Source organism: Hippopotamus amphibius, chromosome 9 (assembly GCF_030028045.1).
Source record: "Hippopotamus amphibius kiboko isolate mHipAmp2 chromosome 9, mHipAmp2.hap2, whole genome shotgun sequence".
Classification (NCBI taxonomy): Eukaryota; Metazoa; Chordata; class Mammalia; order Artiodactyla; family Hippopotamidae; genus Hippopotamus; species Hippopotamus amphibius.
In genome coordinates this window covers 112,593,654-112,606,011 of record NC_080194.1, presented here as the reverse complement: position 1 = coordinate 112,606,011, position 12,358 = coordinate 112,593,654, and the positions used below count along the sequence as shown (strand labels likewise).

Below are 12,358 nucleotides of genomic sequence, written 5' to 3'. Positions count from 1 at the left end.
CTAGCCCCGCAAAGCAAATCTAAGTTCTTTGTCAGAAAAAATAGGATTATACATACTATTTTCAAGGTTCTTAGTCAATACGCTTACTTTCTGCCTGCTAGGATCCTCTATACTTCTTGAGGCTTCGCAAGAGTCCGGCCATGCTTCCCCCTTCCCTTTCCGAAGTTGGTGCGTCCCCCCGTCATACGTAGGCGGGGAGGCGTACATAAACTTCGACGCAGGAGGCGGGGCTGCTCAGTCCTCGAGGCGTCGGTGCTCTGTGGTGTTGGAACTTTGTTGCTTGTCGGCCTGTGCGCGCGTGCGCGGACATGGCCTCAAACGGTAAGTAAGGGCGCGAGGCGGCGGTGGCGCGCTGGCCCTGGGCCTCGTTCCCTCTCAGTCGGGCTTTTATTTTTCTGTGGGACCCGGGCGGCGATCGCGTGTAGGGTCATTTCCTCGCACCACTGACGGGAAGCAGCGGAGAGGGGTGGAAGGGGGAGGCCGATTCCGCCATTTTGTTTCGCTCCTGTGGCGCCTCGCGCGGGGTGGGAGGTCTTCCCTTCGCAGCCCCTTTCCTTGAGGTGAGGGTTGGGAGCGACGTTTCTTGGTGATTGGAAACGTGAAGCACGGATGGAAATGATCGGTCTCCGTAACCTTTTTCTCTCCCCGTCCCCAGCCCCGCTCGGGCCCGCTTTGTCGCAGTGCTGCATCCGGGCACTCGGAGCGCGCACGCGCTGTTGGCCCCTCCCCCCTTTCAGGCGGCGCGAAGGCCCCTCCCGCCTCGTGTTGGCTCTGCTTTTTGTCGCGAGACCCTCCGCTGGAGGCTCCGCGGCGCGCGTCCGGTGTGGGCCTCGCCCCCGGGGTCCCTCGGGAAGGGGCGGGACCGCCTCGTTCCCGCCTTGCTTGCCACGCGGCCGGGGGCGGAGGCTCAGGGTCGGGGCCGCGCGCCCGCTTAACGGTTAGGGGTGGGGGGTTGGGCGGTAGTCCAGCGGACTTGGGGACCCGGCCCGAGGCTTTTCCCGCCTAAATTTTCTCTTTCGGAGGTGGGAACTGAAAGGAACGGCCGCCCGAGGCCACACCCTCTCCCGGTCCTTTCGCCCTTTCCTGCGGGGGAAGCGCCTCGTTTCCTGTAACCCAGGAGATGAGTGGATCTGGCCAGTACGTCTTCCATGTGGCGTTTTAAAGGCGCTTTCGCTTCGTTGGGTTCGCCGAGTTTCCCCACAGCCCCGAGGCAGGCAAGGGAGATAAGAAAACGCACTCGTTGGGAGCAACAGGGTTGGGGACTTGAGTACCAGTTGACTTGACTTACGAGGCGACCGCTCTTTGATGGTGATCTCTATCGTTTGGGATCAGAGAGCTCTCTTGGTTAGCGGGCTTTGCACTAAAAGCCCCCATTTCTGGTTCTTGTTCTTTGGATTGAGAAAGTGGAGGCTACGTTCTGAACAGTTCTGCCTCCGGCTTGAATTAAAAAACCTGTCCTGCTGAAGCAGCTGTGACTTCAGTTTGACTTTTTTTTTTTGGTATACTTTTTATTGGAGTATAACTGCTTTACAGTGTTAGTTTTTGCTGTGCAACAGAGTGAATCCGCTGTATGTATACCTATATATCCTCCCTCATGAGCCTCTCCGCCACCCTCCCTATTCTACCCATCTAGGTCCTCACAAAGCACCGAGCTGATCTCCCTGTGCTGTACCACAGCTTCCTACTAGCTTTCTGTTTTACACATGGTAGTGTATATATCAGCGCTTCCCTCTCAGTTCGTCCCAGTTTCCCCTTCCCCACCTGTGTCCTCAAGTCCGTTCTCTACATCTGGCCATCTCAGCTGGACTCTTGGTGATATCTTTCTCATTGAGCGGATGTGAGAAAGAAATGTGTGTAAATTGTGCAGTTCCTGACATCGATTGAAGTTGCAGAAAATTGTAGTTGTCCACCAAGACACTTGCTTTTTCCAATACTTAAGGCTTCTTGGTCTCTGTAGAAATTAGCTTTTTCTTTGCTTTTCCTTTATTGTAAGAAAACTTGACTATGGGCTGCTAGATTACCCCTCTCAACTAGGGTTTCATGAGGGAATTTATGCCTTGCTTGTTGATTTTCTTGTCTGGGGGTCCCCGAAGTTTGAGTTAAGACTTAGCTCTAGTCTACTCTTAGGGATGGTTGAAAGTAATATAATCGTATTTTTCTTTCGCAGACTATAGCCAACAAGCGACCCAAAGGTGAGTGTCATTTCTGGGCTTCCGGAGTTTGTAGAGGGCAAGGGTGGCTAAGGTGTCTTTTCCTGAGAGTGCGGTTTGTGTTTTTCTCCAGCTATGGGGCCTACCCAACCCAGCCTGGGCAGGGCTATTCCCAGCAGAGCAGTCAGCCCTACGGACAGCAGAGTTACAGTGGCTATGGCCAGTCAACGGACACTTCAGGCTATGGCCAGAGCAGCTATGGTAGTTCTTATGGACAGACCCAGAACAGTGAGTCTCTTATAGTGGGTCACCCCGCCTCTTCCTGTTCTTTCTGAATGTTGCTTTTATTAAACCTAAGCAGTACTGAAATGTTTCCCTTAACCAGTCTATGACCCTTAAAGCCTTTTGGCGTTTGATTCCTTTAAAAAAATACTTAATTGGTTTGTAATTGTTTCCTTTTATTTTCTTTGACTTTTTATTTTTCTATTCATGCTGAATTTTTTCCCATTACCCCTAAGCATGAAAGTGAAGTGGGGTGGGGAGAGAGTATTCCCTAAAGGGAGAAAAGCTTTAGGCTTTTGATACTTAAAAGGGAGAAAATGACTTGCTTGAAGATGTTTGAAATCAGACTGCTGTATGTCAGGTGATACACCAGGAGGTGGAATTTGCCCTGAGGTCCTGCAGTGTAAATAATACGGATTGTCTTATTTGCACTGCACACATACTGGCAGGTTATGCTGTTAGTTAATAGGGATCTCTTGGGCTGGAGGCTGGCTTTGGGGTGGGTGGAATGAGACTGGAACTCTGAAGTTGGTAGAAGTTGAAACATTTAAGTTTTAAGGTAGAAGAGAAGGGTAATCTCTTTGACTATGGGTTGTAAGATTTCCAAGCATCTTTTAAGAGGTTAACTTTTCAAGTATGAGAAATATTAGGTGGTATATGATGTCTTCTTCCACCCATTCCCTACCTTTTCTTTTTCCGCCTAGCTGTTGTGACTTCCTTTTTCTTTTCCCGTAGCAGGCTACAGCACACAGTCAACTCCCCAGGGGTATGGCTCAACTGGTGGCTATGGCGGTGGCCAGAGTTCCCAGTCGTCTTATGGTCAGCAGTCCTCGTACCCTGGGTATGGCCAGCAGCCAGCTCCTAGCAGCACCTCGGGAAGGTGAGGAGTTGAGGGGAGAGGACTGAAAGAAAGATCAGGGGTGAATTAGTAAGGAATGGTTATGTGATCAGCAGTAGGAGTAAGCATGAGGAGTAATGGGGGGGGGTCCTCTGTTGGGTACAGAGAATGGGATGTACCGAAAGGGAAAGGAAGTTTTGGACATACTGGCATTATGATTATGTCTTTTTTCTTTTCTCCTAGTTATGGTAGCGGTTCTCAGAGCAGCGGCTATGGGCAGCCCCAGAGTGGGGGCTATGGCCAACCGTCTGGCTATGGTGGACAGCAGCAAAGCTATGGACAGCAGCAAAGCTATAATCCCCCTCAGGGCTACGGGCAGCAGAACCAGTACAACAGTAGCAGTGGAGGTGGTGGAGGGGGTGGTGGAGGTAAGAAGATGTCTTCATCTTTGTCTCACATCTACTCGTTGTAAGGAATTGTATTCTGCTTGACCCTTAACCCTAAAAGTATTCTTAAAAATCTTGTGTTTTTGTTTCCTAGCTTTATTTTTATTTCTGTTGTCATGTATCCTCTGGCATTGCTGAACTGTTTTATGCCACCTCACAGTCTGTTGTGTGTTTTTTAAAGGCATGCTTTCTTTCCTGACAGGTAGCTATGGCCAAGATCAGTCCTCCATGAGTGGCGGCGGTTATGGCAGTCAGGACCAGAGTGGCAGCGGCTACGGGGGAGGCCAGCAGGACCGTGGGGGCCGTGGCCGGGGCGGTGGTGGTGGTGGTTACAACCGCAGCAGTGGTGGCTATGAACCCAGAGGTCGTGGAGGTGGCCGTGGAGGCAGAGGCGGCATGGGGTAGGTGTCTTGTGAGCCAGGGAGTGACATCAGTGGGAAGTGTGGCGGGTTGCATGAATCTTCCTTGAAGCCTAGTCCCTTAGTGCAGGGTTAGTCTTATTCTAGGGATTTGTGAGGGCTTTGATTTGGGAGCATTGACTGTTTCTTCTTCATACATCCCCATTTTATTTTTGTGAGAACTTGGGAGCCTGAACTTCTACCCACACCTCTCTACAGAGATTCGAGTACTGACGCTTTTATTTCTAAAGAAAAAGAAACTTATCGGTGTATGTGGATTGGAGTCATTGATATCCTAGGCAAGAAACATGGAAGTAAAGTCTTCTTTCTCTGCAAGGGAAACCGATGATCCCACTCCTGGTAATAGGGAAACTTGTTACCTGTATTCCCATGTGTCCTCTAAGGGAGTTGTTAATGGTTAACCTGACTTGAGCTTCCAGGAATTGGCTACTCTCTCTTCCTGTATTCTGTAGTTATTTGAATCCACGAGCTTGACTTGCACTGATTTGACTGACAGTAATGATTTTGTGTGTGACTTGGTTCATGGGCTATCTGAAGTGTGCAGACCTTTTGGACAAAGTACAGTACGCTTGACAGTGGTATCCCACTTATTTGCTCCACTGTCCCTCTTCCTCCGGTTACTTGTCCAACTGGACCTTCTTTCCTCCCTTTCCCGCTGAAGTTGAAGTAAAACGTTAGATTTGATGTTAAAGCATTAGTCAGATCTGTTGGTAAATACAATTTGAAGGACCCTACTCTTATCTCCCTTGAGAAGGGGAGGAATGTCAGTGTGTTACTCCCTTTTGGGAAAAAGTAGGTTTTTTTAAGAAGTTTGTATGTGGTAAGTATTACAGAGGTGGGTGGGGGCAATCTCAAAAGCCATACAAAATAAGGAAAACTCTGTTGTGTGCGTGTGTTTAATGCAAAACTTTAAAAAGAAAAACAACTGTTATGTGACTGTTAACTTGCTCTGCATTTTATGTGCCACAGGTATGAAAGGTGACATTGCAAAATACTCCGCTCTTCTCGCAGTGTAGAAGGGGTGACCCCGGGGGTGGGGAGAGATCAAAAACAGCTCAGTAGTTAGGGTAGGGCTTAGCTAAGTTTGTCTTGCTTTAAGGGGAAATTGCCTTTGGTTTTGACTTTTTATGGAATGGGGTTGGGTCTGCTTGCTGCTTTCAAAGCAAAAAACCACAAAAATGTGTTCAGGGCTACCCCAGCCTGGTGTGAAATGTCTTCTGGGTAAATTTGGGGGAGGGTTTTTAAACCAACTACTGGGTTGTCAACCACTTGCGACAAGAGGAAAAAACATCTGCTACATCGGAAGAACGACCAAGGAAAATGGGTCTTTTTTTTTTTTCCAGAGGATATAACCTTTTAAAGCAAAAAGCCTTAAAAATTGTGTCTGAGAAATTGCACACATGTGTGTGACATGCTCAAAGGTCAGGCAAGGGGTGGTCAGGAAGGGGAATGTATTTTAGTAGCCACTTGTATTACCATTTTCCCGAAACACCTACTCATGTTTGGGGAATGTTGAACAAAATCAAAAACCGCCCTTTTGTAGCCGTTGGAAGCTTCATGTCCTTTCTTCTAACTTGTCTTCTCCAGCGGAAGTGACCGTGGTGGCTTCAATAAATTTGGTGGTAAGTGAACAGAGTTTCCAAAATTCCCAACTCCCAGCAATGCTTTGTCTGATTGTTCATTTGCAGATGTCTTAGCGTGTTTTAAGTGTCAAAGGTTTTGGAGTGTCCAGAACCACCTCTAGAAAGGGGTGGGGTAGAATGCCACCTGCTGCCAGATGTGTGCTAACCTGGAGGCAGGCAGGGGTAAGACTCCGCAGGCGTCTGGTACCAAATTGGTTTGACCCAGGTTAATAAGAGGTGTTTAGTAGGCCTCTGACAGGAGTGTTGCCACACCTGGCACTTAGTGACCACCGTTATATGAGAAACTGGAGAGTGTGTGCTGGAACATGTGGTGCCAACTTGGCTTTAGGATCCTTTGATCAGTGTGTCCGAGGCTAGTGTGTGTGTGTTAACAACCTCCAACTGTTTTAATTCTGGACGGGGGATGTGAACTATTGCCCTGCCCTGAGGATGGTGAAGTTGGTATATATTTATATATTAAATACTGAATGGTGTCAATGCAATTCTACATATATGTATTTAAACTCAACTCAGATGGGCAAAATAGAAACTAGCTCTGGGAAGGAAGGTGTGGACTACTTCCAAGAAAGGTTGGGAGCATGTGTGGCTCATGGGAAATAACCAGGTCTTAAACAGCACAAGCTGAATTCATGGAAAAATGGCAAATTTGAGAAGTCTCCCAGTAAGCTGGAACTTTTCTGGTTTGGTTAACTAACAAAAGGTTTCTTGATTTGTCTCAACACTTAAAGCCAAAGGCTTGGGTTCATGATTTAGGTGTCATTGAGTGTGGGTACAATATATATGGTGAATTCAGATAAACTTTGGTCAAAGATGGTCTCTGGAAAAAAAATAGAGGCTGCATTATGGAAATAAGATTTCTGGTCTGTTCCCTGGGACATGCTTAAAAAATACAATAGCAATTATGTTTGATTTTTATTTTCATGTGGTTTTGGGGGAAACAACATGGTTTTAAGAATGGTTTCTGAAGATGAAATTAAATATTGTTCCACAAGGGATAAGTGTCTTTGGTGCTAAAGTTTGGAGAAACTGGATGGATGCATATCACATTGCTGGTGGTGAGCCCATTTCTCTCTGGGATGAGAGAACAGGGCCAAGCTCTGAGTTGGTTTGTTAACTTCAATGGGTCCCCCTCCTGGCCCTCCCAGTCTGTGCTGAGGACATTTCCCAGCCTGAGCTGGGGGAGGCAGCATTTTCTGAAGTGTGGAGTTGTCCCTGTGGGGACTCAAGTTACATACAGATCTAAAGAAAAGGGGCCTGTGTCTTCCCTAGACCTGCCTAGGATTTTCTCTGGGCAGGCAACCCAGGACAGGGTTTGGAGTGAGGCTGTGAGCACTTACCTGATATTTTGCAAAAGTTTGAATTTGCTGTTAATTTTTTTCCTTGTCTTTCTCAACCTGTTGACTAACGGCTCCTCTTTCCTTGTTTTTTTTGTTTTTTGTTTTTTTTTCATGTCACTTAAGGCCCTCGGGACCAAGGATCACGTCATGACTCTGGTAAGTCCACAGGCGGCATGAAAGAATGGTTCAGGTGGCATCAGGACTTTTTCTGGATGTTCTTTGAGACTTAAAGGAATCTGAAGAAGAGCAGGGGTAGAGGAGAATGTGGGGAAGGGAGTCAGGGTGTAGCTACACTTAACAGTGATTTACACATGAGCGTGTATCATAGGTACCTGATGTTGATGATATCCTCCCCCAGCAATTTATTAGGTCTGGGAGGAGCCCAAGAATTTGCATTTCTGTGCGTGGACCATAATCCTGAACTGCTGATTCAGTTAAAGCAGTGGCTTTTAAAAATGTGGACTGTGACCAAATTAGTGAATGAAAAATACACATAAAGGGAAGCACTTAGTGTATTTTTTGTTTTGATTATGTTTGTGTAGTGAATTGTAGTGTAAAATAGGTTTCTTAACTTGGGGGTCTTTGACTGAAAGTTGACAAACACTGATGTACTTACTGTGTGGTCTTGGGCAATTAACTCCTGAGCCCTGGTTTCTTTAATGAGTATCAACATGTTTCAAAGGGTAGTTGTAAAACTAAATTTAAATCTGTGAAGTGACTAGCATACTGGCACTCAGATAGTAAAATAGAAGGGATGGGGATTTCTTTTACCTGATCTAAACCAAGTATGTTGCTTGTTTTAGAATTTTTTTTTTTTGAAAGATAAATAGCAGTTATTTCTTAAAGTTGGGTTATTAAGAGTCACTGACTTGTTTTACCTTTGCTTGTTTCCTCTCTTCAAATTCACGTTTCCTCCTGCGTTCGGCAAGCAGAACAGGATAATTCAGACAACAACACCATCTTCGTGCAAGGCCTCGGCGAGAATGTGACAATTGAGTCTGTAGCTGATTACTTCAAGCAGATTGGTATCATTAAGGTACTTGTGGAGCAGAGTGGGTGCTTTCTATCAGTGCTGCAGGCTTTTGGATTTCACACCTTAGTGAAAATGAAAGTCTTAATGGTTGTCTGCTTAATTTGTTGAGGAAAGAACATTAGCTGTTGCCATTTTCTAAAGGGAATCACATTTTATTCTATTAATACTTATTTGTATTGGCTGCATTGGGTCTTCATTGTTGCCTGTGGGCTTCCTCTAGTTGTGGCGAGCGGGGCTACTCTTGCGGTGCTCGGGCTTCTCATTGCATTGCCTTCTCGTTGCAGAGCACAGGCTCTAGGCGCACAGACTTCAGTATTTGTGGCGCTCAGGCTCCGTAGTTGTGGCTTGTGGGCTCTAGAGCATAGGGTCAAGTAGTTGTGGTGGCGCACAGACTTAGTTGCTCCGAGGCATGTGGGACCCTCCCGGACCAGGGCTCGAAAGTGTGTCCCCTGTGTTGGGAGGTGGATTCTTAACCAGTGTGCCACCAGGGAAACCTGGGAATCGCATTTTAACACAAAGAGGCACAATTGGTAAAAAAGGGAGTGTCTGAAATTTTTGAGTTTGTAGTCTATAATCTTTACTTTCATCTTCTAATACTGAAGTGAGAAGCGGCTGTAGTGGATGGCTTTAATTCAAGTTACGTGAAATAGGAAAGTATGGTTATGATATAGTGCTGTCTTAAGACTGATATCTCATGTTGGCTTTCTTCAGACAAATAAGAAAACGGGACAGCCCATGATTAATCTGTACACAGACAGGGAAACGGGCAAGCTGAAGGGAGAGGCAACAGTATCATTTGATGACCCACCTTCTGCTAAAGCAGCTATTGACTGGTTTGATGGTATGTATGAGGAGGCTGGTCGGGGACTGGGCAGCTAGCTTTGGGAAACAGCCTACTTTTTGAGGATTTCTTTGAGTCTTCAACACTTTCAACACTACTGTTTTGTTGTGGTCTTATTTTTGCTTATGTTTCATGAGATTGTAAACATTTACAAGAAGGCAGAGTCTTCTCTTGATTGTACCAAGTGTGCTTTTGGACCCATAGGTTGCAGGTCTTAATAGAAAGTCTCTTTATACCTCTTTTATTTCCCTCTTCCCTCCCTTCCTCCCCTCATCCTCTCCTTCTCCTCTCCTCCTTTCCTCCTCTCTTCCTTTCTTTTGTGATTCCTGTCTTTAGTGTTGAATTATATCACGTAGTAGCCTGAAGGTGATAACATGAAAACTAAATATCAACACATTCAACAGATATTTGGAAGCCTTTTTTCACTGCTCAATCCACACTTTTTTTTTTAGGTAAAGAATTCTCTGGGAATCCTATCAAGGTTTCATTTGCTACTCGGCGAGCAGACTTCAATCGGGGTGGTGGCAATGGTCGTGGAGGCCGAGGGCGAGGAGGTGAGGAGCTACTTCTGCTGGTGTAAAGAGGTGTTGGGGAGAGAGGGGAGGGAGTGTGATAAGGGCTTGCATGGGAAAGAAGGTTAGGTTAACTGAACTTGGAAGGAGGGCAGACCTATTCTTGTATCTGCACTAGGTCCCATGGGCCGTGGAGGCTATGGAGGTGGTGGCAGTGGTGGCGGTGGCCGAGGAGGATTTCCCAGTGGCGGTGGTGGCGGTGGAGGACAGCAGCGAGCAGGGGACTGGAAGTGTCCTAATCCGTGAGTGAAACTTCTTTAATTTTTTTCTCAGCCCTCTTAAATGTGTGCCCTTTCATATCATGGTAGATCTTATGTTTTCCAACTAATAGATGTCAGAGCTACACTTTGATAGGCTTGGCTGGGAGTCATCTAGGTGAGGTAGTTCTAATGGGGGTGGTATTGGACTGGGTTCAGTAACCTGTAGTTTTTGTCTGGCTCTGCTCCTGAGAAACAACCTTTTTGCCTTTCCAAGGCCTCATTTTCTTCACATATCTGTAAGGTCACTGGAGTCTTCATAATTCTAGGTCTTGGCTTACCCCTGACCCCTGACTAATTGTCTTATTTTCCTCAGTACCTGTGAGAACATGAACTTCTCTTGGAGGAATGAATGCAACCAGTGTAAGGCTCCTAAACCAGATGGCCCAGGAGGAGGACCAGGAGGCTCTCATATGGGTAAGGAAGAGGCAGAGCTGGTAATAAGGAGTTGGGATCAAAAGGGAGGCGAGGGAAGGTAGGAGGGATTTGGGGGGGGAGGGTGATATGGGGATATATCATATTTCTTTCTTTCCTAGGGGGTAGCTATGGAGATGATCGTCGTGGTGGCAGAGGAGGCTACGATCGGGGTGGCTACCGAGGCCGAGGAGGGGACCGTGGGGGCTTCCGAGGGGGCCGGGGTGGTGGGGACAGAGGTGGCTTTGGCCCTGGCAAGATGGACTCCAGGTAAGACTCTTAAATTGAAATGAAAGTAGAGCAATTGAACAGAGGTCATGGGATTGCAAGGTTTTGGGAAAGTGGTGGTGTTTTGAGGGCTGCATTGGAAAGCTGAGACTGTAATCGTATAGTGGGTAGGGAAGAAGATAAAGAAAATTACCTGAGGGAGCTAATCTATAGACTCCCATGTACACTGTATACCTAGGGAGATGAGCTATTTCTTCTGGTTGGGTAGCGGGGGCAGATGAGGATTTCGGGGGTGGGGTGGGTAGAGAGGTTGGTAACTCAGACCTAATGGATACTCTTTCTTGCAGGGGTGAGCACAGACAGGATCGCAGGGAGAGGCCGTATTAGCCTGGCTTCTGAGGTTCTGGAGCAGCTTTCTTCCTGTACCCAGTGTTACCCTCATTATTTTGTAACCTTCCAACTCCTGATCACCCACGGGTTTTTTGTGTCGGACTATGTAATTGTAACCATACCTCTGGTTCCCATTAAAAACCATCATTTTAGTTAAATTTTCTTCCTCTTCCCCCTTTTCACTCTCCTAGAGCGTTGATGTCCAGGTCAAGAATGTGGGGAGTTTTCCTCTTTCAGATCAACCTGCCTTGTGGGAAGTGGAATGATTTGTTCCCGCTTAGCAGGAATTGGAATAAAGTGTTTGATACTTGGTTCAGGGCAGAAAAGGTCAAGTGAATCCTTGAAAGTAGAGATTAAAGTTTTCTGTAGTGGTAAAAACTAGATGAGTGAAGGGGTAAATGAAAAACATGTGATGTGTTGCCCCAAATTTGTCCAACCATGTGGTAGTTTTACCATGTTTATTCACATGCTGGTTTTAGTGAGTTTATTATTTATAGTAGTTTTGTTCTTTTTAAGGACTCAACTCTTCTGGCACTTTTCTGAGCGTGGGACTCAAACATTAGGTTGCTTTGGGGGTGGTATTCAAGCTTGACCATGATTGGAGCACGTAGTTAGCCAGTTGGGTGTTTTGCAAGGAGAGTAACTGAGCACCTACTTAATGGCAGATGATCTGTGGCCTTGCTCACTTCGCAGGCAGGAAGGAAATGCACGGGCTGTGTGGCTCTCAGAATCAGGAGATGGTTGACGCCAGGATGGATTCCCTGTCTTCTGACTTAATTTTCATTTCTTGACATTTCATTCTGAAAGCATCGTTCTAATGGGGACAGACTCCTACCCCAAACATTTGTTTGCTTAGGCCTTAAGAGTATGCTAAATTTTAGGGAGAGTTGGGAATGAGAGGAGATGGTAAAAGGGGAAGGTTAGCTGGGAAAGTAAAGTAGAGGCAGTTCTTATACTTCAGGACACGGTGTGTGTCGTCTGTCCCCCCCCCCCCCCCCCCCCCCCCCAACTAGTTTGCCTGAAGGTGGGACTTTGGTTGGTGTCTGCTGTAGGGAGACAGTGGTCTAGGTGGGTCATGTTCACTTCCTACGAATACCCAGAGGGCTGAGGTCATTGGTATTTTGAGAAAGGGAAAGGATGGGGTGATAAGTTGAAACCTCAGAATAGTGTCCTTCAACCATACACGCCTTTTCTGACCCCAAAGATACCTGGCTTTTTTTTTCCAGCTCAAGCTGAGTTTAGAAAACTTGCCCATACCTGCCAAGCAGTTGAATTTTAGTTACACAGAACTGAAAATTATAGCCAAAAGCAAACAGGGTTCTTGGTCAGAAGCACCGCTTGCAGAGTGCCTGGGACCCCTTGTGGGAACTGCTTTTTCTCTTTATTTGAAATTGTCAAGTGTGCTGTAAGTGTTTTCTTCTTTAGGGTTGATTCATCCTCAGATCTCTGTTGACTTGGGACGGAAGCCGTGGCTTTGTCAGGAGGAATAGCTGCTTTATCCTCCCTGC

At 46.6% G+C, this 12,358-nt stretch overlaps 1 protein-coding gene across 2 annotated transcripts; it reads left to right on the top strand.

The window, feature by feature from the left end:
• Positions 1–239: 239 nt before the first annotated feature.
• Positions 240–11,008, top strand: FUS (FUS RNA binding protein). 2 transcript variants are annotated; one of them, XM_057749806.1, is made up of 15 exons: positions 240–321; positions 2,168–2,192; positions 2,284–2,438; positions 3,168–3,312; positions 3,514–3,698; positions 3,919–4,117; positions 5,723–5,757; positions 7,239–7,271; positions 8,048–8,151; positions 8,860–8,989; positions 9,442–9,543; positions 9,680–9,803; positions 10,135–10,235; positions 10,355–10,502; positions 10,808–11,008. In XM_057749806.1, exons 1-15 carry the CDS (start codon positions 309–311, stop codon positions 10,845–10,847), a joined length of 1,539 nt encoding a protein of 512 aa, XP_057605789.1. In that variant the 5' UTR covers positions 240–308; the 3' UTR covers positions 10,848–11,008. The 2 variants fall into 2 exon arrangements, with proteins under 2 accessions (XP_057605789.1, XP_057605790.1); XM_057749807.1 differs by having other exon boundaries at positions 249–321; positions 3,171–3,312.
• The last annotated feature ends 1,350 nt before the right edge of the window (positions 11,009–12,358 follow it).